Source organism: Littorina saxatilis, linkage group LG8, assembly GCF_037325665.1.
Source record: "Littorina saxatilis isolate snail1 linkage group LG8, US_GU_Lsax_2.0, whole genome shotgun sequence".
Classification (NCBI taxonomy): domain Eukaryota; kingdom Metazoa; phylum Mollusca; class Gastropoda; order Littorinimorpha; family Littorinidae; genus Littorina; species Littorina saxatilis.
In genome coordinates this window covers 51,247,185-51,274,684 of record NC_090252.1, presented here as the reverse complement: position 1 = coordinate 51,274,684, position 27,500 = coordinate 51,247,185, and the positions used below count along the sequence as shown (strand labels likewise).

Below are 27,500 nucleotides of genomic sequence, written 5' to 3'. Positions count from 1 at the left end.
TGACTTTGAGGGTGGGGCTCGTTTCGGCAATTAACTTGTGATTGTTTTTTGGTCTTGGATTGTGAAAACTTACGTATACAGAGCTCAAAATGCGAAAGCTGGAAACAAGTTATTTTAACAGAAGATAGTAATTAAAAACGTCCTCCATCTGCCTTTCTGTCAGACTACAGCTGATAGGTCATGCTGTCTGTTTTACGAGAGACAAATGATGGGGCCTTCGTACTGTGTGCTGATTGCTGTTGACGCTGGCTGGCTTCGTGCTACTAGGATGACTTGTGCAATGACTCACTACAGCCACAGACCTATACACCGCGCATCCTATCAGTTACAGCAGTCCGTGTTGTGAATGGACATCCTTGTGCCAAAGCAAACCTATCGGTACATTGCATTTGGCTGGTCACAGAAAGGGATGCCCCGCTGCGGGTTGTGATCGCTACTTTTTAAAAAGTAGCCGCTACTTCTCCTCTACTTTAGTAAAATTTGTAGCCGCTACATTTCCGCTACTTTTTTACACAAAGTTGCTGCTACTTTTCCGCTACTTTTCAAAAACCGCTACTTTTTCCGCTACTTTTAACTCCACACAAGCAGTAAACACAGAACAAGAAATCAAAGTCAGAATACATTTTATTTACAAAAATCTTCACTAAAAAACAAAAGTTAAAACGATCACGCAGAGCAGATTGTTTATATCTTTCACACCTTTCACACCTTTCCGCCATTGTATTTGATGAGGACTTTGGCCTCAAAATTACTGTCTGTTACTCTGCCCCTGTTAGGGGTCAGGATCAGTCCTGCGGCGCTGAACAGCCGTTCAACCGCAGCAGAGCTGGGCAGAGTTGTGTTACTCCGCAGGAAAAGGCTCTTCATCTTAGTGTTGGTGTGAAGAGAGTCCAGTGATGGCTGAACAGGCTCTCTGATGTACGTTTGCACAAGGGATGAGGGGGTGGCTTCTTCAAACACAAAAACATCGATGTGACACTGTCGTCTTCGTCTTCGTCATCTCCCTCATCTGCCGGCTCAGGGCTGATCTGGCTGAAGATGCTGCACATAGAAAAACCAGTTTAAAACACAATGTTTACAATTAAATGTGTAATTAAGTATAAAAAAAAGTATTGCTATCCACTGAAAAAAATACACACCGAAATGCTTTAACAAAGTTGCTGCCGTTGTCTGTGACCACTCTGTGCACTTTATTTTGAATCCTGAACTCTGTAAGGATGCTCTGAATTTCTTGCCCTAGAACGTCATATGTGTGGGCTCCCTTGATCCTTCGACAAGCCAGTGCCAATGACTTTCTTTCAAAGGTGTCTGTAAGGTAGTGGCAAGTGACACCCAGAAAGGACCTAGAACAAACCACACACACACACACAATAATGCTCCATAATAATTCCTCTGTCAAATGTCGTATGAAAGGCTGTGAATGTTGTTTTTACTACCCGATTTTATATTAGACTTGATTATGTTAAGCACGATGAGCCCAGTATATATATATACCTATGGCGAGAAGTCCAGCAGTCTGCAGTCACACAAACATGGTTGACGCCCTCCAGCTCTGTGATCATCTGATTCTTCTGTTGCTTCAGATTGTCCTGTACAAAAAGTTTACAAATAATCCAATAATCAGCAAGTAACAATACTATGCAACATGATTATGTGGGGAGCCATGGCAATTCCACACCAATGGTCTTTTAAGTGTAGCAGGCTAAATTTGCTAAATTTACTCTGCATATATCATGATCAGTTACTATTCTTACCTGCAGTCTGTTGTTAGCTGTGCGCCGACACATTAGTGTTTGAGGTCCTCCACTTACGGTTGTGACAAACTTTTGGAAATGGTCACTCTCCAAAAGATGAAAGGGTAGGTTTTCGTTCAACAGCAACTCTAGTACTGCAGTGTCCAACTGCAAAATATAGATAGTCTACAGGTTTCAGGTCTTGATATTAAAAAAATCCCTGGTGTGCAATCAGCTAAGTGCAATAGCACTTTAAATAAATAACCAAACCAGATGATAAACACTAAATGTAACAGTTAAACAATAACTTGCCTGTGTTTTGGTGATCTTGGGACAAACTCTCATGGATTTGACAATGGTGGGTTGCTTTTCTGGGCTCGGCTCTCTTTTCCTCTTTCTTGGTGCTGTTGCATCCTTCACCAATGGATGTTTTCTCTATAAAGAAGAAGGAGAGAAGGATGAGGAAATTTTACTGACAGGGCACCTTGTTGCAAGCATTCGAAATGAAATGACAGACGTAAAATACTGAAGTAAAATACTGAAAACGTAGACATACCTGCAAATGAACCTTCAAGTTGTAGGAAGAGGTTTTTCCACACGAGAACACTTTCGCAGGAGCGCAACCCAACAAGCATTTAAATAAAAACTTGTCTTCCTTCTCCTCGATGAAAGCAAAGCTTGCTAAAACATTATCCAAAAAACTCGGTAATACACGTCCGGCTGCCATCGTTTGCTCTTGAGAATGAAGTGTGAACTGAGTGTGAATGATCGATCGCTCATTGAGTAGGCCTATCGCGATTCAAAACAATGTAACTTCCGGTGTAACTTCCGGTGAGTATTCGCCGAAAACACTCGTTAGCAGCTCATAAATCTGTGACCACGCGATCAACACAAATGTCCCTAAAAGATTACACATGTAGCGGAATTTGTAGCGCAAAATCGCTATTCGCTACAAAAAAATAAGTAGCGCCGCTACTATTTCGCTACTTTTACAACTTTCGAAAAAAAAGTAGTTTACCGCTATTCGCTACTTTTTTTTGTAGCGGCGCTACATTTTGTAGCGGAAAGTTCCGCTACATCACAACCCTGCATCGCATCACTTTTAATACAGCCAGTCGCACTCAAACACACACACACACACACACACACATACACACACACACACACACACACACACACACACACACACACACACACTCACACACACACATACACAAACACATTCAAAATACATGTACACGTTTAACGCCTCTTTGGAGAGGTTGAGTCGTGCACGACCAGCGTCATCCAAATAGGGGTATAAACACAGCAAAACTCCCTCATAATCTCAATTTACATGACCCATTGTGAATTACAAATCGTTCTAAAGTCATGTGTTTACCAAAGTATAACACGAATTTTAAAGAAATACTCCAAACAAATTAAAGATCAATTAGAAAAAAACACAGTAAACACCAAGTTCCAAAGACTTTCGGGCCACGCCCTTCTTCAGTGAAATGAATGAGAATGTAAGTAAACAATGACCAATGACGTAAAATTCTTGATTAAAAAAAAGAAAAAATCGTCATGTAAACGTCACAGCCAAACGTCATAAGTTTCGTTCTCTCTCTCAAATTAAAGATCAGACACATTTACACGTTCGATCGTCGTATGAACCCCGCAAGTTATTCCGTCGTCACCTCAAACGACAGAAGAAAAAAAGTGATTGTGACAACATTAAAAGCTGTTTTATTCTGTCAAAGGGCTCAAGGCAGGAAAAAAAGTGATTGTGACAACATTAAAAGCTGTTTTATTCTGTCAAAGGGCTCAAGGCAGGAAAAAAAGTGATTGTGACAACATTAAAAGCTGTTTTATTCCGTCAAAGGGCTCAAGGCAGGAACAAAAGTATTTCGCGTGCAACATTTTCTTGCTCCGTTTGTTTATATTCACAAGCCAATCATGAAAGCCGTTCCATGAGTGCTACGAACACTTCTCAACATTTATTTTTGAAAATGTTGGTTCTGACAAAACGCAACGTGTCTTAACGACTCCTTCCAAATGAAACCGTTGATAATGTAATGCTTGTTTGTCTTGCAATACAACACGACACGCCTGTATCTCTATTGACGGTTCCTCTGTCCGGTGAAAAATATACTACATATATTATATGATTAATTTAGTATCCATGCAGCTATTGAACGCTTTGCTGATCTGAGTGCTAGTGCTGTTAATTGCTGAAGAGCCTTCACGTGTTAGAACATTGATCAAGTCTATTTGACCTTTTCTGTCATATATTATCTCCTGAGGAGTGTGCACTTGAGAGACAAATAGCAGAGTCATGTTTTCTCAAAACCATAATATGGTTATAAAACACACACACACACACACACACCACACTCATGCACCTAATTTATAAATAGCACACATAAAGTTCCGGCAAGTCTAAAGTGACGTAAGGTTAATTTCATCCATTAGTCATGTTAGGTGTCTCTTAAAACAAAAGGCACTCAGCATATTATCGATAGAAAGCAAAAACAAAAACAAACTCACTCGTTGTTCTCGTTGGCTCCGACGTTGGTGCAGTCTCAGCTGAAAATAATAAGAATTTCAACTACATGCACAAAGGAACAATTTTGTGGTTCTGTGGTACAAAATTTGTTTGCAACATTTGAGCCCCACATACCCCACTCACACCCCGACATATGTAGAACCGCTTCCAGTAATAGTGCATTTATGACAAAGTCAACTTTTGTTTAGGGCAGTCCTTATTTTAGCCCGATGTTGACTTCTCGAAGACTCATAATGTCTTTTTACCAAAAATGTAGTGCCAACAATTCGTGCAGCCAATTGCGTGAAGTCGACTTCTTCCAACTAATTTGAGGCTTTGGAATTGAAGCATTTAACCATCACTACTTTCCTATGAGTCACATACAAAACGCAACGACTTATTGGCTGCTATGTTAACACACTTAAGAACACATTGTTTTTGTCAGTAATCAACTAAGGCTTGTTCAACTGGTTATTAGGCTCCTCGTCTAATGACATGTTGCCAACTTGATAGCACACTTCTGATTGTCAACAATTGAGGTGACTGATAATTTCTCTTGGCCTTCTGCCAGGTGGGCTGTGTACACCTCATACCTTGTTTTGCAAGGACTGAATGTTAACAGCATTAGTCATACAAGCCTCGCTATCTGAATACAAATACGTGTACACGTTTAACGCTTCTTCGGGGAGGTTGAGTCGAGCACGAACAGACCCATCAGATAAGGTGCATAAACACCGATGCGAAGGTTATTTGTTACCTTTCTCAGTCCGAATGCCAGTGTCCATACTTTAAAATATTTACAATAAGGTCTTTAACTAAAACAATAAGGTTATGAAAAGCTCATGTCACTTTACCACTTCATGGTGAGGTTAAGTCGTTCACAACCAGAACCAGCCAAATACATGTATAAACACCGCAAAATTCCCTCATCAACTGAATTTATATAAGCTGTACATGACCCATTGTGAATTACAAATCTTTCTATAGTCATTTGTTTACAAAAGTAAAACACGAGTTTTAATTAACTACTCCAAACAAATTACAGATCAGCGACATTTACACGTTTGATCGTTTTAAAAGTACTTTAAGGGGGAAAAGTGTGCAAGTCTTATTCATTCCGAAATGAACCCCGCTACAGTGAAGTCCGGATGTAGTGATAGACCCATATAGTGATAGTCCGGCTGTAGTAATCGAATTTCTGGGTCCCGGTCCCAGTTGTTCATGTTCTTTGTTAACTTAGTCCGGTTGTAGTGATATTTTTCAGTCCGGATATAGTGATAGTCCCCTTGTAGTGATACTATTTTCAAGTCCCGGGGAAGCTAAAGTCCGGCTGTAGTGATAATGTTCGAGAGTAATCTCCCTTTACCAAAATGGCGAGCAAAAGCCAACCACGCACTGTGCTTACCCTGAAGCGGAAAATTGATCTGACAATTCTTCATTTAACCCTTATTTCTAAGTGGCCCATCTCTCTCTCTCTCTAAAACATACACACACACACACACACACGCACGCACGCACGCACACACACACACACACACACATAGGTGGTTTTACAGTCATTTGGGGTCGGCTGTGTATCAAAATGCCATCTTGCTCAAAACACAGGCATTTGGGGTCTCTTTTGTTTTAAGTGTTAGAAAGTTTCTTAAAACTTCAATGAGCGTTAAATGCCATTTTAAAGTGTGAAAACTCATTTCAGGAGGTTATTACATAAAATGCAACCTCCAGCGTGATTTTTAGAAAAACAGACATTTGGGGACGATGTTTGCTGTACAGCAGTGAAATGGGGACGTATGTGTACACAAAGTGCAGAGCTAGAATTACGTTATCGGTGCTATGAATGTTTTAGGTGTTAGAAAGTTTGTTAAAACTTCAATGAGCGTTAAATGCCATTCTAAAGTGTCAAAACTCATTTCAGGAGGTTATTACATAAAATGCAACCTCCAGCGTGATTTTTTAGAAACAAACAGGTATTTGGGGACGATGTTTGCTGTACAGCAGTGAAATGGGGACGTCCAAAAGTGCAGAGCTCCCGCAGAGCTATATGAATGGTTTCATCACATACATGGCGCTAGGCGAAATATGTTGTGAAAAATTTTACAAATCACGTTTTTGCGCCCGATATTTTCTTGTCATCTCTAAAGTCAAGGGACAAACACGAAATTCCTTGACTTTTGGGGTAGCGCGACTCTGTTAATTTTAAGAATTAAAAAAAAAAAAAAATTCATTACTAGGATGCCCCATCGTTGGGAAATTCCGGTCGCTTCCTCCGAGTGGAAAGCTAGCAGTGACAGAGTCGCACTACCCCAAGTCAAGGGATCTATTAGTCCTGTTTCGCCGTTATCCCAATTCGCCCCCATACCATTTTGGCGACATTTCTCAGGCCAAGTGTCATTTTACCACCATATCATGTACCATTAGCTCCACATCCCATTTTGGCGCAATCCCGTTTCGCCGTTAACCCATTTCGCCCCCATCCCATTTTTGCGACATTTTACAGGCCAAGTGTCATTTTACCACCATGTCATGTACCATTAGCTCCACGTCCCATTTTGGCGCAATCCCGTTTGGCCGTTAGCCCATTTCGCCCCCATCCCATTTTTGCGACATTTTACAGGCCAAGTGTCATTTTACCACCATGTCATGTACCATTAGCTCCACGTCCCATTTTGGCGCAATCCCGTTTGGCCGTTATCCCATTTTGCCCCCATCCCATTTTTGCGACATTTCATAGGCCATGTGTCATTTTACATGCCATTCTAAAGTGTCAAAACTCATTTCAGGAGGTTATTACATAAAATGCAACCTCCAGCGTGATTTTTTAGAAACAAACAGGTATTTGGGGACGATGTTTGCTGTACAGCAGTGAAATGGGGACGTCCAAAAGTGCAGAGCTCCCGCAGAGCTATATGAATGGTTTCATCACATACATGGCGCTAGGCGACATATGTTGTGAAAAATTTTACAAATCACGTTTTTGCGCCCGATATTTTCTTGTCATCTCCAAAGTCAAGGGACAAAAACGAAATTCCTTGACTTTTGGGGTAGCGCGACTCTGTTAATTTTAGGAATTAAAAAAAAAAATTCATTACTAGGATGTCCCATCGTTGGGAAATTCCGGTCGCTTCCTCCGAGTGGAAAGCTAGCAGTGACAGAGTCGCACTACCCCAAGTCAAGGGATCTATTAGTCCTGTTTCGCCGTTATCCCAATTCGCCCCCATCCCATTTTGGCGACATTTCTCAGGCCTAGTGTCATTTTACCACCATATCATGTACCAATAGCCCCACATCCCATTTTGGCGCAATCCCGTTTGGCCGTTAGCCCATTTCGCCCCCATCCCATTTTTGCGACATTTTACAGGCCAAGTGTCCTTTTACCACCATGTCATGTACCATTAGCTCCACTTCCCATTTTGGCGCAATCCCGTTTCGCCGTTATCCCATTTTGCCCCCATCCCATTTTTGCGACATTTCATAGGCCATGTGTCATTTTACCACCGTGTCAAACCACTAGCGCCACATTCCATTTTGTCGCCATGCCGTTTTGCCGTCATCCCATTTTGCCGCCATCTCTATTTCGCGACATTTTGGATTGTGGCAAAAATGGAATTTGGCGTAAACGGAATGTCTTCCTAGTTGAATAACGCAGTATAGTAGTATAGTGAGGCTTGGCAAGAAGAATAAATAAAAAATGTGATGGCGGCCAAATGGGATGGTGTCAAAATGGGATGACGTGCTATTGTTATGACACGGTAGTAAAATGACGCTTGGCTTGTGAAATGTCGCGACAATGGGATGGGGGATAAATGGAATACGGTGAAACGGCATGGCGGCCAAATGGGATATGGTGTCAAAATGGGATGTCGCGCTATTGTTATGACATGTTAGTAAAATGCCCTGTCACGTAGTCTCAATCCAAATTGGAAATCCATAGCATCATCATTATAATCATCCTCATCTCATTAATCATCCAAAATTATAAATTTTATAAAATGACGCTTGGCTTGTGAAATGTCGCGAAAATGGGATGTGGAAAAAAATGGGACGGCGGCAAAATGGGATTGCACCAAAATGGGATGTGGATCAGCCACTAGATTTCCAATTTTAAAGTCTTAGGTATGACCCGGTGTGACGTTTTCATCTTTCGCCGTGTTGATATTTCGATTTTCGGCCTCGTTGATCTAGTATAAACTCTACACTGAACAAAAAAAACACCCTTCGATAGTACTGATGAGCGACCTTGTGTACCTTACATTCATGGGGCCAAATTTGTCCAACCAATTATTTTATTTAACTTAGAAATTTGATTCATCCTAAAATGTTTCCCTTCTTACTCAAGGGACGTAACCACTCGGTACACGTTTTCGAAGAATTCGATTTTGGGAGTGAAATCTATTTAATTTCACAACCAATTTTTTTCACATGCAAGAAACTGACATGCTTTTCGTCCATAAATAATTTCTCTTCTTAATTTTACCAGGAAACAACATTTCGGTCTCGAGTAAATATCGAGGGGGAAATATGTACACAGGCAAAAGATGAAATCGTGACACCGGCCGAGGTTCAAACCCACGACCTCCCGATCACGGGGCGGACGCCTTACCACTAAGCTAATCGTGCCGGTTTACCCTTGAGTGACAGACGGACAGACAAAAGAATATACAGACAGACCGTAATTAACACAAACACACACACTCAGCAGAGCAAAGCGGTATAACACACAAACTCAGCAGAGCAAGGCAGTATTACACACACAGACTCTGCAGAGCAACTAAGTCGGTGACACACAGACACAGTTATTTGGGGACGATGTTTGCTGTACAGCAGTGAAATGGGGACGTCCAAAAACCGATAGCTCTGCGCTGTGCTATGAATGGTTTCATCAGTTACATATGGCGCTAGGCGACATAAGAGTATTTCCAATCCAGTCAGTAGCTAGCATTCACGACCCTGACAACGGATGGTTTGAGTCTGATTTATGAGAATGAGGGAGAGAGAGTTGTATTAAATTGAATTGAATTAAATTGAATTGAATTTATCTTTCTCTTAACACTGTAACAGAACAAGAAATGCTAAAATGTTTTTTTTCCATCCCGCCCTCGCCCATTGAGTTGAAATAGAAGTTAACCACATTATGTTTGAAAATGTTCCAGTGCTTTATGTACAATAATGTTTCAATACAATCATAGTGTATTAACATTTTACCAGTATCAGCTGCAAAATAGAAGTAGTGCTTTACAAGTTTCGAAAGAGAAACAGCATGTAATGATACGTAAATGGTGTACAGCAGTGAATTGGGGACTGTTTCCCAAACAGCAGTCAGATGGGGTCTGGTTGTTGTACAGCAGTCATTTGGAGGCACAAGCTAAAACTGCTTCAGAGATGTGTTTCATTGGCTTTGATCTCCGCTGAGAGGGAGAGAGTCAGAAAGAGCGACATAGACAGATAGAGACAGAGAGACAGACCGAGACAACAAAGGAGAGGTTAAGGACACCCCCTTACCCTTGAGTGACAGACGGACAGACAAAAGAATATACAGACAGACAGACCGTAATTAACACAAACACACTCAGCAGAGCAAAGCGGTATAACACAAACTCTGCAGCAAGGCAGTATTACACACACACACACACACTCTGCAGAGCAACTAAGTCGGTGACACACAGACACAGGTATTTGGGGACGATGTTTGCTGTACAGCAGTGAAATGGGGACGTCCAAAAACCTGTGCTTGTTTGTTTGTTTGTTTGCTTCACGCCCAGCCGACCACGAAGGGCCATATCAGGGCGGTGCTGCTTTGACATATAACGTGCGCCACACACAAGACAGAAGTCGCAGCACAGGCTTCATGTCTTACCTAGTCACATTATTCTGACACCGGACCAACCAGTCCTAGCACTAACCCCATAATGCCAGACGCCAGGCGGAGCAGCCACTAGATTGCCAATTTTAAAGTCTTAGGTATGACCCGGCCGGGTTTCGAACCCACGACCTCCCGATCACGGGGCGGACGCCTTACCACTAGGCCACCGTGCCGGTATGGTTTGAGTCCTATTTATGAGAACGAGAATGAGGGAGAGATGATTGTATTGAATAGAATTGAATTAAATTGAATTGAATTGATCTTTATCTTAACACTGTAACAGAATAGGAAATGCTAAACTACTTTTTTTTTTCATCCCGCCCTCGCTCATTGAGGTGAAATAGAAGTTAACCACATTATGTTTGAAAATGTTTCCAGTGCATTATGTACAATAATGTTTTAATACAATCATAGAGTATTAACGTTTTACCAGTATCAGCTGCAAAATATAGTAGTAGTGCTTTACGAGTTTTGCAAGAGAAGCAGCATGTAATGATACGTAAATGTGATACAACAGCGATCAAAGTTCAAGTCTGAAGGTAGGCTCTGAGAAGTGTAACCAGTGCATGCAAATCCTTGGCGATATGATTTATCTCAATAAGGTACAGTGTTCGTCGCACATCCGCAGGCTCCTCAATAAATGCCAGTCGTTCTGATTCATCATAACTCATGTCTGCTTTGTCCCTGAATAACGTCCAGTACAATGTTTCAGCTTTGGTACAATCGTAGGTGAACATGAAGTCATCTGATTTTGCAAGCAGCTGTTTGGATGAAGCATTGTACACCATTCTAATCACTTTCTTTCGTGTTCTGGGGTTCGTAGTAATTTCTAAAGCAAGTGCTTTTACTTCCCCTAGACTGTACTCCCTTTCCAAAGCATCCTTTTCAGCTTTAGTCAACTGCTTTTCCACTGGTTCCTCTGTATCACTCTCTGACGTAAAATATCTGTCCTTGTCACTGTCAGTGGCCACGCATGTGGAGTCAACGGATTGCTGCAAGGCAGGTTCCGTCAGCTTGGATGGAATGTGGCTCCGTGATTCACGTGCTTCAATGTTCACAACACAGCTTGCCTCGCTGTCAATGCGTTCGCCGGCGTGTAGTCTCATTTTCTGTTTGTGCCTAACGTCGGGAACTTTGTCGTACGTGTTTGTGTGAATTATGCCTGATGTTGTGCTGGCATGATTTCGCAGATGATCGATCAGCTGTATCAACAGAAGAAACGCATGTACCTCTTTGCTGTTAAATTGTTGGGATCATTGTCTGTCACGTCTGAGCTGCGAAGGGGTTTTGTTTACGTTGCGTTGACTAGCTCGGCAAATGGCGGCCTGTTGGTTCTCTGTGCTGAGCAGTTGAAGTGTGACTGTGGCTCCTTCTCATTCTCCGGTGACTTTCCAGTACTTGACATAGTGGTCAGCTGGCAGGCCTGTCAAGGTAGCTTCCACAGCAGTTGGTAGTCCAACGACAGGCATTTTCTTCACTTGTTCAAGTAAATTGCTGGAGCGAAAAATGTGTGCTGCCGGAGGGACAGATAGAGAGAGAGAGAGAGAGAAAGAGAGAGAGAGAGAGACAATGACAATGACAATTCTTTATTTAACGAGGGTAGTAGATTAAGCAGTGGTCTGCTTTTTTACATCCAGCCCTCGCCCTAAAGAGGGACTAACTAAAAAAATGAAATAAAAAATACAAGATAAAAATTAGAAAATAGATAACTAAAATTCTACATTTTAACAGATAACTAAAGTGAATACACATTATACATATGTACACAAAATGCATTACATTGAGGTAAATTGCGAGTTGATTGATGTGAATTAAGTGGTATAGTGCAGCTTGCACTTTCTCAACATCATGCTCTAATCCATACATTACATTTTTAAAGAAAATCAATCAAACAAGCAAGACATTGCCAAGATCATCACACATCTAAATACATGTAGTGGTTGGTTTGTAAGTCCCTTCATTCGAAAAGGGTTTGTGTACATTATACCAATAAAGAGGAGAGGGGCATGTTTAATACAAAAATTGTATTTGTAATTGTAGAGAGAGAGAGAGAGAGTGAGAGTTGGGGTAATTAAATAAGAGAGAAAGACAGAGACAGAGTGAGAGAGACGGACAAACAGACGGACAGACATACGGACAGACAGTAACCTGCGAGAGAGAGGAAGACAGACAGATAGGCACACAGTCAAAAACCGGAGAAAAAAAATCATAGAAAGAGATAGAGATAAAAGACACAATTGCAACAGCTCTGCAGATTTCTTTCCTACGTGTTTGTTTAAAACAAATCTGACAGAGAAAGGAGAACAAAACAGAGAGAGAGTAGGAAAGAGAAAGTGTGTAAGAGAGAGAGAGAGAGAGAGAGAGAGAGAGAGAGAGAGAGAGAGAGAGAGAGAGAGAGAGAGAGAGAGAGAGGGGGGGCGAGAGAGAGAACGGGAGAGAGAGATGACGATGATGATTTAACGTTGTTATACAATGAATAGGGTTAGAGGCTATCACGCAGCAAACTCTCCAAGAGAGGGAAATAAAGAGATATATCATCATCATCATCATCATCATCATCATCATCATCATCATCATCATCATCATCATCGACATCGGCATCGGTATTGGGATCAGCATCGTCACCTACATGTGTCTTTTCATGTTGTTTTTTTGTTTGTCGGCTTGTCTAGTCTGTCTGTCTGTGTCTCAGTCTCTGTGTCTGTCTGTCTGTCTGTCTGTCTGTCTGTCTGTCTGTCTGTCTGTCACGGGCTTGGGGTCTCTGTTTAATTTCGTCTGTTTTCCGTTGTTGCATCTTATTTGCATAACCATCTTCGATAATCATTTGGTCGAAATTTGCCAGGAATAAACCATCATTTGTAATACATTATGCTGACTGTAAGAGAGAGAGAGAGAGAGAGAGAGAGAGAGAGAGAGAGAGAGAGAGAGAGAGAGAGAGAGAGAGAGAGAGAGAGAGAGAGAGAGAAAGAGAGATGAAGAGAGCGAAAAAGAGAGAGAGATGGCGAGAGAGAGATGGGGAGAGAGAGAAGGGGGGAGAGAGAGAGAGAGAGATGAAGAGAGCGAAAAAGAGAGAGAGATGGCGAGAGAGAGATGGGGAGAGAGAGAAGGGGAGAGAGAGAGAGAGAGAGAGACAGACAGACAGACAAACAAACAAACTGACAGACAGACACACAGACACGCAGACAGACACCAAAGGTTGAGAATAGAGAGAAAACAAGAAAAGTGTGAAGCAGCCGTGCATATTTCTTTTTTGCATAATCCGTGAAAGTAACCTAAGAGAGAGAGAAGAACAGGCAGACAGGCAGGAATGTGTGTGTGTGTGTGTGTGTGTCTGTGTGTCTGTGTGTGTGTGTAGAGTGATTCAGACTAAACTACTGTACCGATCTTTGTGAAATTTGACAGGAGAGTTCCTGGGTATGATATCCCCGAACGTTTTTTTTTCATTTTTTTGATAAATGTCTTTGATGACGTCATATCCGGTTTTTCGTGAAAGTTGAGGCGGCACTGTCACGCCCTCATTTTTCAACCAAATTGGTTGAAATTTTGGTCAAGTAATGTTCGACAAAGCCCGGACTTCGGTATTACATTTCAGCTTGGTGGCTTAATTAAATTAAAAATTAATTAATGACTTTGGTCATTAAAAATCAGAAAAATGTAAAAAAAAAAAAAATTATAAAACGATCCACATTTACGTTCATCTTATTCTCCATTATTTGCTGATTCCAAAAACATATCAATATGTTATATTTGGATTAAAAACAAGCTCTGAAAATTAAAAATATAAAAATTAGTATCAAAATTAAATTTTCCAAATCAATTTAAAAACACTTTCATCTTATTCCTTATCGGTTCTTGATTCCAAAAACGTATAGATATGATATGTTTGGATTAAAAACACGCTCACAAAGTTAAAACGAATAGAGGTACAGAAAAGCGTGCTATCCTTCTCAGCGCAACTACTACCCCGCTCTTCTTGTCAATTTCACTGCCTTTGCCGTGAGCGGTGGCTGGCGATGCTACGAGTATACGGTCTTGCTGCGTTGCATTGCGTTCAGTTTCATTCTGTGAGTTCGACAGCTACTTGACTAAATGTTGTATTTTCGCCTTACGCGACTTGTTTTTGTTTTGTTTTAATAAACTGAGAGAGTAAGAAAAAGACAAAAAGAGAGACAGAGCTAGAAATACAGAGAGACAGACAGAGAGACGGACCGACCGACAGAATTAGTGCGAGATAGAGATAGAGAGACACACAAACAGGGACAGACAGACAGAGACCGACATTTTGAGAAGAATGAAGAGAAAACCAGCAGTATTATATGCATAGTCTTAAGCTGTGTTTCCATATCGCGACGCGATGGCAGCACGATAGTTGCGGCGAGGTGGCGGCAGCGTCAAAACCGATCGCAACAGTAATATCAAAGAACGCATGTTTCCATATGTGCGATGCGACGGATGCTTCATCTGGGGATTTAATCAAGTTTGAGTGAATCTTTCTTGAAGGTTTTTCTTTGTATTCATAAATTATGAGTAATCTAAGCTTAATTAGTTTGGACAACATTTTGGATGAAATTATTGCTGCTGCAGGAACATTGAATTGGCAAGTCTGTAACAGTAATCGTCTCTCTGACCCCCCCCCCCCCCCCCTTGCTTGCTGAAAAATAAAATTAACTCTCTTCCCGTCCTCTGTCACATCCTCTGATTCTTTTGCTGTATCTTTTCCTCTTTTTTTGGTAAAAATTGTATCTTGTCTGTCTTACATTTATAACAAGGGGATAAGCGATTCTCTGACCTTGACATAACGTGAAATAATAATTCCTATCTAGATGTACATATTTATAACCACATTTAATATAAGCTTAGCTTATTGTGTGGTTACAAATGTTTATATCGCATATATATGCAAGTTATCCAAAGAATGAAATTGTTTTGAGACCTATAGCACCGTTAGTTTGTCAGAACTGGAGGTGGTCCATATCAGGCAGTTGTCCATATTAGGCTATTTTCCCTTACGACCAGGGTGTGCTTATTGCGTGCCTTATGAGAAACAGACCGCGTGCAGAAACACACACACACTATGATGTGTTGTCGTATTATTTTTGCTTTGGTCAATCGTCTCTAATTAAAAGGACCCTATTCTGAGGTCTCAATATTTTCCCACGGTCTTCCCAACGCATGCGATGTCACTTTCCATTGAGCGTTTTTGCCACCATTTGGCAAGGAGTTATCAGCTGAGATAAAACGACTGTAAGTAGAACGCGAAAATCACACCTGGACTCGATCCGACCGACTGGTTCTTGTATACGCAAGAGCACTTGATAGTCTCTGCCGCGGATCATAAAATCGTATAATCTGCTGATTTTCGCATCCCGAATCTACTCAGCTTCGTCCCAATAGGCCCACTTAAAACATCACACGCGGAATTTAAATTAGCTAAGATGGACAACTGGACACCACATGTGAGAACCACGCACCAAGACATTGTCAGCATTGAGAGAATGTTTTCACGGAATTGTTTCACGATTCTGTGACACTGTTATATTGCGGGGTTATGATATTTTCTTCGTTTCTGATTTGAATTCATGTAAATGAAATCAAGTTAAAATTAAACACTATTGTTTTTTTAGAAACCAATGCGGACCCTGAAAGAAATAACGTTTCACTCAGATAAATTTTATCCAGCCTGTCACGTTTTTCATTTATACATTTTGACAGAAAAAAGAAAATAACAAAAGAAAAATTAACACATCTGTGTGGGATTAAAATCAAACGTCGATTTGTGTTACTAAAGTTACTGACCACCATGTGCATGCGAACATTTGCTGCCCCCCCCCCCCCCCTCCACATCGTAATCGTATCGGCTCTGTCTCATTTTGCCCACCACCCCTCCACCTCTCCCCAGGACCCCCCCCCCCCCCACCTTCCTTTTCAGTAAATAGCCCTTCAGTCGGAGCGGCAGTTGTCGCCACGCATCAGACTTTTTTTGAATAATTATGTGCGGTTTTTAGTATCTCCTTTACAAAGCTGATCTGATAATTAACTATCTTTTTTTTTGCAAGCAAACGACAAATTCGCCTCAAAAATTGTTATTGACAGTGCATATAGAAAAGGTAGCAAAAAAACTTGCGGGGACAAAGTGGGCGAGGGAGAGCCTGGGTGGTCAAACGGGGGCCGTGCCATGCCATATGTCACCTGCTGGTTAAACGAAAGGTTTAAAGGAACAGATATCGCACACAATATTTTGATCTTTTGATCAGTCAACCATCAATTTTGTACATCAACCCCAACAGTGTTGTTGTCCAAAAATAAAAGAATTGCATTCTGTCCTCAAACTGAACGGTAGTTCAAAGTTAAAGGGATATTGACCAAAGTGCTTTTGAGGAACAATAAAACACTCTCCCCAAAATAAAGACGCAAAAAAACACCCCACACAAATAAATAAATAAAGAAAGAAGCAAAACAGATTTACAAGGAAATTAATTATGTTCATGGTATGCTAGCGCTGTTTTTATTTTATTGTATAATAAGCATGCTGATACCGGGATGCAGTATACGTTAAATGTAAATGATATAATGCTGACTATCTAAATGTGAATCAAAAAACAAGAAAGGTAGGTTTTTTAATTTTTTTTTAATTTAAATGTGAACCAGAAAAGATGCATTTCTTTTAAATTGATGGCGCCGTCAAAAACAAAAACTAAATTCTTGGTTACAAAATCAAATGAATCTTAGTAGTCGATAGTTTAGTACTATTTGTCACTTTATTAGAGGTGGTTTGACTGAGTTGCCGACTTCTCCGCTTTAATTCCTTTTCAGTTTTATCTGTACACTCTTTGTTTTCATGCGATACGTGTAACACTTTTGCCGACCTCGCACATGATGGACAGCATTCATTGGAGCGATATGTTTTCACCGGGTTTTCGCAAAATTGTATTTCATGCCACGCTATTATCGATTACCTCAAATTAAAAAAGAAACAAAGAAAAACTCCGGACAAGCGCACAAGGTAGAACCAGCGGTCAGTGCATGGGACTGCAAAAGTGCACGTGTGCGTATGCGTGTGAATACATTTTTTTTTAAAACTAGTTAGTGTCAATATCGATCGAATGTCATTTCGATCACGTTTCAGTTTAGCGGACAAGCGTAATCGGATTCAACATACGCATACACACTCACATAGTCGGAAGAGTCGTCGAACAGGGAAAAAAAATGACAAAGTAAAATATTGTAAATTGAAAAATGTTTGTGTAATTTTGCGATGAGACAGAGACAATCTGGGAAGGAAGTTTATACCCAAGTAATACTATCGAACGGGTTAGTCCGTAAGCTGCGGACAAATATTCTTACTCAAAGAGAAAAATGAAACAGGATTTTTTCAGTAAATGTAAGCTTACAGGGCTGCCGATGGGGAAAGACTGAACCACCTAAACAAATAGCAGTTCACATCGGTTGATGATTCTTCAGTCCCACAGAACTTCGGTCCATTAGGAAGTAGCCCTGTTGATTTGCTAGATTAACATCACATCGCTACCCGAACCGATTTTTATTGAAAATAAACACTTTTTTAAGCTCAGATATAATTTATCTGTAAGTTACATCACGTCTACAGTCGTTGACACAATCTAAAAACTCTATCAAATTACTCCGCCAAAGTTCCGACAAACTTACTACACATATATGCGTCGTCTGCATGTGTTGCGCGCGCAGTCCGGGGCGTGGCTTATTAAAAAAAACTAAAAAAAACCGTATTAGTCTTTTTTTTTTTTAAGAGTTAAATTCAGATAGCACTTCATTTGGACAGCCTTGAGAAAACGGCCGTACAATACGTGTATATCTTCTTTTATCGAGAAGGAGATTAACAGCGGTGGGGTTTCAGTCATGCTTTCTGACGCCAGCTTCAATTTCAGATAATGTTAGGAGATTTCAAAATGCAAGGGGGTGGGGGTATAGAGTGGGGGGGGGGGGGGGTTTTTTCTCTGAATCGTTTATAAGGAAGGAATGTGTTTTTTAGACCCCAATCGTCAATGTTGAAGGTCCAGTATTAAAACTTGCCCAGTGTCTGACAAAATTAGACTCAGTTTAAAATTACCCTTGACAATTTGTGCGTGAGACAGACTGATTGCCGAACGGAAAATGGAATCACTCATGTGGCGCAGTGAAGTGTAGCCAAGTACCTGCTATGTCCTTCAGCAGAAGTGGCGGAGTGCCTGTCATCTGTTTCTCATTTAGTGGCCTCACAGTGGCCGAAGATTGGATTTGATGTGACTTTTAGTACACACTTGTAAGCGTGATCTGGTAATTTCCCTTCGCTTGCGTCTGACTTTCCCGTCTTAAGCTAACATACGAGAACAAACATAATATGCAAAATTGCAAGGATCGACCTCCTTGCATGAAAAGTCAACAACACTTTGTTATTTTCTCATTGTATAGAAACCTAAAATGTGACAGCAGCCCACAGGGTTATCTGTGTTCGTACACGCCGAAGTCTGTTCACTCGAAATCGTTCTGACAATTATGTTTTATGTTCAATGATATGTTTAAATTCAAATTCCAACGACAAAAAAAAGAGAGATAGAGAGAGAGAGAGAGAGAGAGAGAGAGAGAGAGAGAGAGAGACAGACAGACAGAGAGACAGACAGACAGAGAGAGAGCGACAGACAGACAGACAGACAGAGAGACAGACAGACAGACAGACAGACAGACAGACAGACAGACAGACAGACACAGACAGACACAGACAGAGAGAGACAGAATCAAATGTAAAGCGAACTGTTTAAACCTGTTGCGATAATTAATGTACAGTTCTGTAAAAATAAACTGTACTCTTAGTGCCCGACCCGACTCCCCAAACCTACGTCGCGGTTATCTGACGCTCTCTCTACGTCGTGCCTCTGCGTGCCTCCATTACAGAGAAATGGAAGGTGAAAATCTTTGTGTCAGTTTGACTCTTGATTTTAAACAAGTCGCGTAAGGCGAAAATACAACATTTAGTCAAGCTGTCGAACTCACAGAATGAAACTGAACGCTATGCAATTTTTCAGCAAGACCGTATACTCGTAGCATCGTCAGTCCACCGCTCATGGCAAAGGCACTGAAATTGACAAGAAGAGCGGGGTAGTAGTTGCGCTGAGAAGGATAGCACGCTTTTCTGTACCTCTCTTCGTTTTAACTTTCTGAGCGTGTTTTTAATCCAAACATATCATATCTATATGTTTTTGGAATCAGGAACCGACAAGGAATAAGATGAAAGTGTTTTTAAATTGATTTCGAAAATTTAATTTTGATCATAATTTTTGTAATTTTAATTTTCAGAGCTTGTTTTTAATCCAAATATAACATATTTATATGTTTTTTTAATCAGAAAATGATGAAGAATCAGATGAACGTAAATTTGAATCGTTTTATAAAAAAAATAGGCCTATTTTTTTTTACAATTTTCAGATTTTTAATGACCAAAGTCATTAATTAATTTTTAAGCCACAAAGCTGAAATGCAATACCGAAGTCCGGGCTGTAAAAGTTGTTTCAATTTGTTTCCATTTAAAACGTCCGCTACTGGCACCTCAGTCGGACCATACATAACACTCTGAGAAGTAACCAAAGTGTTTTCTTTTAAAGTAATTTGTAACTCTCCGCTCCGCACGCCAACCAAAACAATTCCTGGGAGACGCCTACATCGTTCGGAAAAAAAACCCACAAAAAACTGTTCCGAGCCAGGACTGAACTAGAAAGGGTTTCCATGACCACGGACGTAGCTTTGTGCCGAGGCTGATCACGTGGTCAGGTTGACCAATGGCAACGCGACCCTTTTACGGCCTCTCTATTGTCCAATGTGTGTACTCTATGACCCCTTGAAAACTTCAGCGATTGGTGTGAAGTGTACTCTTTAGAGAGGATGAGTTCAGCGGTTAATTGCTTTTAACATACTTACCTGAACAGGTTATAGGCCATTATCTCGAGATGCCTTGCTTTCGGCAACAGTTCTTTGAATCCCTCCCTCCCTCTCTCCATCTTCTCTCTACCAGTCTGTTTCTCTCTTTGTTTCTCTCTCTTTTTCACACTTTTCAACCATTAACTATTCATATTCATTTGCATAATGTAGAGCAGTCCCTAATTGGGCGACAGTTGGCTGTTAAAAGGAAAACACATAAAACAAACCAAAAAAGAACACTTTTGTAAGCTTACTACATTACTTTTGAAAAAAACCATCATTGGGTTCATTTCGCGTCATTTTGCTTTCGTCAACAGGAAAGTTTTTGTAATGCCTCTCTCCACCTCCCCATATGCTCCCCTCCCCCATTTCTGTCTCTGTTTTTTACATTTAGTCAAGTTTTGACTAAATGTTTTAACGTAGAGGGCTGACTGACTATTAGGGTTTAACGTCCTCTTAGACCAACTGGTCTATATTGGGACAGGTATTGGTAATACGCTGAAGATATAGTGTGATACTTTGATTCGAACAAGCCCGCTGTGGCTGTCTTCTTCGACACACCAGCATCGGGTTTTGTCTCGTCAAAGTATCGAAATACGATCATGATAATCAGAGATGAGAGATGATGCATGCGTGTCTTCGTGTTTTCCAAGCCCTGAGACTTTCGCTGTGAACGTGGGATCTTTTTCGTGCGCATGTGTGCACACGGGGGTGTTCGGACACCGAAGAGAGTCTGCACAAAGTTGACTCCGAGAAATAAATCTCTCGCCGAATGTGGGGATCGAACCCACGCTGATAGCGACCAACTGGCTACAAAGCCAGCGCGCTACCAACTGAGCTACGTCCCCGCCCCAACGTAGAGGGGGAATCGAGACGAGGGTCGTGGTGTATGTGCGTGCGTGCGTGTGTGCGTGTGTGTGTGTGTCTGTGTGTGTGTGTAGAGCGATTCAGACTAAACTACTGGACCGATCTTTATGAAATTTGACATGAGAGTTCCTGGGTAGGAAATCCCCAGACTTTTTTTTCCATTTTTTTGATAAATGTCTTTTATGACGTCATATCCGGCTTTTCGTGAAAGTTGAGGCGGCACTGTCACGCTCTCATTTTTCAACCAAATTGGTTGAAATTTTGGTCAAGTAATCTTTGACAAAGCCCGGACTTCGGTATTGCATTTCAGCTTGGTGGCTTAAAAATTAATTAATGACTTTGGTCATTAAAAATCTGAAAATTGTAAAAAAAAAATAAAAATTTATAAAACGATCCACATTTACGTTCATCTTATTTTCCATCACTTTCTGATTCCAAAAACATATAAATATGTTATATTTGGATTAAAAAAAAGCTCTGAAAATTAAATATATAAAAATTATTATCAAAATTAAGTTGTCCAAATCAATGTAAAAACACTTTCATCTTATTCCTTGTCGGTTCCTGATTCCAAAAACATATAGATATGATATGTTTGGATTAAAAACACGCTCAGAAAGTTAAAACAAAGAGAGGTACAGAAAAGCGTGCTATCCTTCTTAGCGCAACTACTACCCCGCTCTTCTTGTCAATTTCACTGACTTTGCCATGAGCGGTGGACTGACGATGCTACGAGTATACGGTCTTGCTGAAAAATGGCATTGCGTTCAGTTTCATTCTGTGAGTTCGACAGCTACTTGACTAAATGTTGTATTTTCGCCTTACGCGACTTGTTTACATTTAGTCAAGTTTTGACTAAATGTTTTAACGTAGAGGGGGTAATCGAGACGAGGGTCGTGGTGTGTGTGTGTGTGTGTGTGTCTGTGTCTGTGTCTGTGTCGGTATGTGCGTGTGTGTGTGTAGAGCGATTCAGACCAAACTACTGGACCGATCTTTATGAAATTTGACATGAGAGTTCCTGGGTAGGAAATCCCTAGACATTTTGTTCATTTTTTTGATAAATGTCTTTGATGACGTCATATCCGGCTTTTCCTGAAAGTTGAGGCGGCACTGTCACGCCCTCAGTTTTGGTTGAAATTTTGGTCAAGTAATGTTCGACAAAGCCCGGACTTCGGTATTGCATTTCAACTTGGTGGCTAAAAAATTAATTAATGACTTTGGTCATTAAAAATCTGAAAATTGTAAACAAAATATTTTTTTTAATAAAACGATCCAAATTTACGTTCATCGTATTCTCCATCATGTTCTGATTCCAAAAACATATAAATATGTTATATTCGGATTAAATACAAGCTCTGAAAATTAAATTTATAAAATTTATTATCAAAATTAAATTTTCGAAATCAATTTAAAACACTTTCATCTTATTCCTTGTCGGTTCCTGATTCCAAAAACATATATATATGATATGTTTGGATTAAAAACACGCTCAGAAAGTTAAAACGAAGAGAGGTACAGAAAAGCGTGCTATCCTTCTCAGCGCAACTACTACCCCGCTCTTCTTGTCAATTTCACTGCCTTTGCCGTGAGCGGTGGACTGACGATGCTACGAGTATACGGTCTTGCTGCGTTGCATTGCGTTCAGTTTCATTCTGTGAGTTCGACAGCTACTTGACTAAATATTGTATTTTCGCCTTACGCGACTTGTTTTTCTTCTCGTGTCCCTTTGCTTGTTTGTAAGTTAGTTTGTTGATTTTCTGTTTGTTTTAATTACTGTTGATGAATTGTACGCTCTTAATATATGTTTTACGCGCAAAGTAAACATTTATTGCCGGCGTAAAATTGAAAATATTGATTACGCCTTCCTAGGCAAACCTGAGGTGGTGATCCAAATCATTGATACGTATTGGAAGGACTTCATTTACAAATAAAGAAATAAATAAGCCGTTTTAGTGATTTTTCCCCGGCGACATCCACCTTTCGAAGCCCAAGAGACATTCGCAGTGATGTAATTTGGAAACATCTGAAATAACTAACTGTAAAATGCTCCGTTACCGTTGCCGATTATTTCTTTTCATACAAACAGGATTTCACCTTCTGGCGATAATCTCTTTTGCGTTTGATTCTTGATTCTTTAAATTAATTTTTTCAGTGCTATTTAGTTGTAATCCATTACCCAAGCAGATGAAACCCGTGTGAATAACTGAACACTTAGACACTGATGTTCAGATGGTACGTGTGTGGTTACATAATTACAATAACCAAAATTGCAACCCGAACTGTCCAGTGAAGTGCTTTTCCAAGTTGCATGTGAGTGTGTGATTGTGTCTGTTCGGAGCGCTTCTAAGAAATTGTAAAAGTTTATGCGTAAGTATTTGCGATTTTCCGGTCTTGTACTTTTTCGTCAGTTTTCAGCAAACTCAGTTATATCATGTCACATTAGTGTGTGTTTCTCTTTTCTTTTATTTTTTCGTGTGTGTGTGTGTGTGTGTGTGTGTGTGTGTGTGTGTGTGTGTGTGTGTGTGTGTGTGTGTAGTTAGTTGTGTTTTTTTTCAAAGATTTGTTTTTAGCCAAGTTGATAGAGCGCTTGGGCGACTTACTTAAAAAACAAAAACAAAACTTCCCTTTTTTTTCCAACTAAGATCCTTTATACTCGTTTTAGGAATGGGTATGCTAAGTACATTTTTCTTGGCGAATTGTTGTGTTAGCTAAGCAACATTACGTGAATCGTTAAAACATGTGGGTTTTGTTTTTTAAAGTATTCCCCGCTTAACGAATTAAGATTTCTATGCAAAACAACGTGTGTTAACCCCATGTACAAAAACAGTACATGTAGTACATGCTTGAAAGTGCAGAGTGCTGTTGCGTCCAAAGAATTGAGTATTTCAGTAATTATGTCGACTGGTGATAAACACACATACAAACACGCGCACGCATTAACAAATCATAGAGAAACAAGCAAACAATTCGCAGAACAAACGTATATTAATGTGTGTGCATGCGTGAACGCGTGCATTCGTTTGCTTGACTAACTGACAATGTCAATCACGCTTTTAGAAGAGAACCGCTGATTTCAACGTGGTATGGCTTTTACGCGGTCTTATGAGCCTTCTGTAAGACGGGCAGCGTTCGGCCTGTAACAAAACAGACCATCCAATAAACACCAGCGAAGATTTCATTGACGCGGCGGTCAAGTGTTTTGAGTGAAGTGGGCGGAGCGTTGGGTTTATCACATGACCATTTGGGCCAATGGATGAATGTATTTAGTATGTGCGCTACTTTACTGGCGGACCACGAAGCTCGAAGAAGGTGTCAACTTGATTTCTTCATGCAATAAATCGTTGGCAGAAAAAAATGTTGCCCTTGGTGGAACGGGAGCCGCTCAGAAGAGGCGTGATAGAACTTGTGCGCGGTTCATGCATACACAACAATCATTTTTCTTTCAAGGTTTTATTTAACACTATGTGTTCGTAAAAACCGTTGCTCAACAACAAAAATAAATTAATTAATATTTTTCATCCTATACATGCCGCTACAGAAGCACACAGGGAGAGGTAGACGCGGCGAGTCGTGTCGTCTGTGAGGTAACGATCGTGTCAAATCATAGTATCTGTTAACGACGCGCCGAACCAAGGTCAGGGGGTGGAGACAGGGGTAAAGAAGAAAAAATATGTGTATTCAGATTCATTCTTCTTTCAGTTGATCAGCTTACTTGACTTCTATTTCCCGAAAGTTTTTTTTGTTTTGTGCGCAAAATTATCGATTGTTGTCGTTGTGGTATAGTTGGTTGTCGATATTTTTTCTTCTCAACATCACTGGCTTGATTTGTTTAATGATATATGTAGCAGGCAGCACACGTCTGTTTCAGAAATCGTTTGAACGTCTGAATTCTGTTATGATACAACAATATAGATGATATACAACTTTTACATGAGAGAAGAAAGTCAAACATTATCTACCTAGAACATGTTGTCTTGTTAAGTTAGCATGCGTATTTTGTGTTCTATGCTATTCCTACTCATGCAGATGTCGAGTGCATTTGAGGTAGAAAAATAACAACAACCGGCAGTTTTGTCGCGACATTTCTCGCAATAATGTTTTGGTAAAGTTTACTTCCTCGTCCGGATTTTCATATGTAATTTTCCATGATGTTCGACCTGCAGCCGACTGCGAATTACTCTTAAATGTTTTGAAAGTTGCAACGCAAGTAAGCGTTTCTATCTTTCCATGAACTTTTGTTGTTGTAGTATATCATTATGACATATCTGGGCCCCGGCCGAGATTCGAACCCGCGACCCTAGGATCACAAGTCCACAACCTGAGCTACCCGGGCTCCCTTGAAGCCAATCGGTGTGTTTGAATCTTTAGTCCGATCGTGCAATCAAACCTGTCCAATGAAAGCTTGTCCACCACTTTGTCTATAACGACCACACGAAATATATATATATATATTTTTTAACATATTGTAAAGTTTTGACTAAATGTTTTAACTTAGATGGGGAATCGTGACTAGGGTTGTGGTGTAGGGCCTACGTAGTACGTGTCTGTGGGTCTGTGGGTCTGTGTGTATGTATGTGTAGAGCCATTCAGAGAAAACTACTGGACTACTGGAGGATACGTTTCTTTGATGACGTAATATCTGGCATTTTGTACAAGTTTTGGTGGCACTGTCACACCCTCATTTTTGGATTCATTTGATTAAAATTCTGTAAAAATAACTTTCGACAAAATCCGGACAACAGGATTGCATTTCAGGATTAAAGCTTGCAAATTATTTTTTGAGTTTGGCCATTAAAAGTCAGAAAATTGTATTTAAAAATAAAATGTGATGAATCGATCCAAAAAGATGTAATCTTATTCTTGATCATTTTCTGATTCCATAAACAAATCTATGTGTATCGATTGAACACTGGATTTCCCTTCTTTGAGCTATGTGACGTCAGAGGCCGACAAAACGTCTGTTTAGGCGGCCAGCCGAGACTACAAAATAGTGCATGTTTGTGTGCGTTCAATCATAAAAACTACAAGAAATTCTACCCAGATACATAAATTTTATTTGTATTTTTTTACCAAAATATGACAATTTACACATATCTCGACAGTCGTTCACCTCGACCGCTAGCGCGGTCTCGGAGGAACACTGACTGTTTCGATCTGTGTAAAATGTCCTATTTTGGTCAAAAATACATACAACGTTTAATGTCCTGTTTGGATTAAAACAAGCTCGAAAAAAATGTGACCCTCCACCACGAAATGAGTCGCATGTCACCTCGCGCGCGCGGTTCTGCGCTAGGCTTGATATAAGTCCGGAGAGTGTATGGTAACAGTGTGAGGGTCACCTTAGTCACAGGCGTATAACTCAAACAGTTTCCGCTCTTTTCTAAAACGGTTTTCACCACTGGATAGAGCATAACAAACTCTTTAGGAAAATGTAAAAATATGAAAATCATGCAAAGGTGACATGCGACTCATTCCGTGGTGGAGGGTCACAAATATACAATAGAAAAAGCACAATTTCATAAGAAGCGCTTTACACTACTGCGCTATACTGGCTTTCTGTGGCGTGAACGCGATAGCGGTCGCCGTCAGGTATGAAATCGACACAGGTATTGAGTTTTGTCTTCGTATTGTCTTTCATAATGTGAGTTCGAAGGGTTGACTGAATGTATTAATTTCGTCTACGCGACATGTTTTAAGATATTGCTTACTTGTCAACTGCGATCACATGTCTAAACGGACTGCGGCTGCCAGTTTCGGCCCAAACTAACGTTCACAACCTGTCTTTCACAACCTTTAAAATCATGTTTGTTTTAAATTTATTTTTTTAATTACATTGTACTATCTCTACATCACCAATACATAAAATTCATACACTACCATCTCGCTATACCGACTGCTAAACGTATCAGACGGACGGGACGGCTCTCAGTTAGCCGAATGCAATCATGTTGTCTTCTGCGCTTGAGTGCACCCCATACACACCTCTTGACATACTCTTGACATACTCTTGAAAGCGATAAGACACCACCCGAGTAGCCAACGGCGGCTTTCTTTAATTGCGATAACAACTCGGGTAGACAGTTTCAAACTGTCGTTAAAGACAGGTCCAACTACACTTACTTTTAAGATGTTACATTATGGAGGTCAAAATGGCCAATTTTCTGTAGTTTTTTTTTGGAACAATCTATCCTGTTATTGTATTAAAAAAAGAAGCTTTAATTTTTCGGCACTATATTTGATTATGGTGGACTCAGTGGAACTCATTCTGATAAGCATCGCTCCACGGCTATTGCCAGTTGTCTCTCTGACCGGACGCTACAGTCCTACGCGAATCTATATAAAAAAAAAGAATACAGAGTTATCTCCCATATGTTTTTCGCGAGCACTGATCTAAATTTGAGATCAGTGTTCGCGAGACGAAAATGATTGCAGATTGGCCGACTTCGACAGTGATCTCCGTTCTGTTCTTCACAGTTTAAGGTAAAGACATCGTTCTAATGTCAAAACAAGTCGAAATTTTGGGACTGCTGCCGGAAGGAGACCGTAATATATGGTTTCATCACTGTCAACTGGTTACAGAAAA

At 40.4% G+C, this 27,500-nt stretch overlaps 3 protein-coding genes across 3 annotated transcripts in view; all 3 read right to left on the bottom strand.

Moving 5' to 3' along the window:
- The window catches only part of LOC138974716 (uncharacterized), a 26,264-nt gene extending 25,397 nt beyond the window's left edge, over positions 1-867 (bottom strand). The window contains exon 1 of the mRNA XM_070347438.1: positions 753-867. Coding sequence (XP_070203539.1) covers positions 753-867 — 115 coding nt within the window. The remainder of the gene's footprint in view (positions 1-752) is intronic.
- Positions 1-27,500, bottom strand: part of LOC138973794 (uncharacterized) — a 166,540-nt gene that overhangs the window by 100,802 nt on the left and 38,238 nt on the right. The window lies entirely within an intron of this gene.
- Positions 4,713-27,500, bottom strand: part of LOC138974715 (uncharacterized) — a 25,116-nt gene continuing 2,328 nt past the window's right edge. The window contains exon 4 of the mRNA XM_070347437.1: positions 4,713-4,780. Coding sequence (XP_070203538.1) covers positions 4,713-4,780 — 68 coding nt within the window. The remainder of the gene's footprint in view (positions 4,781-27,500) is intronic.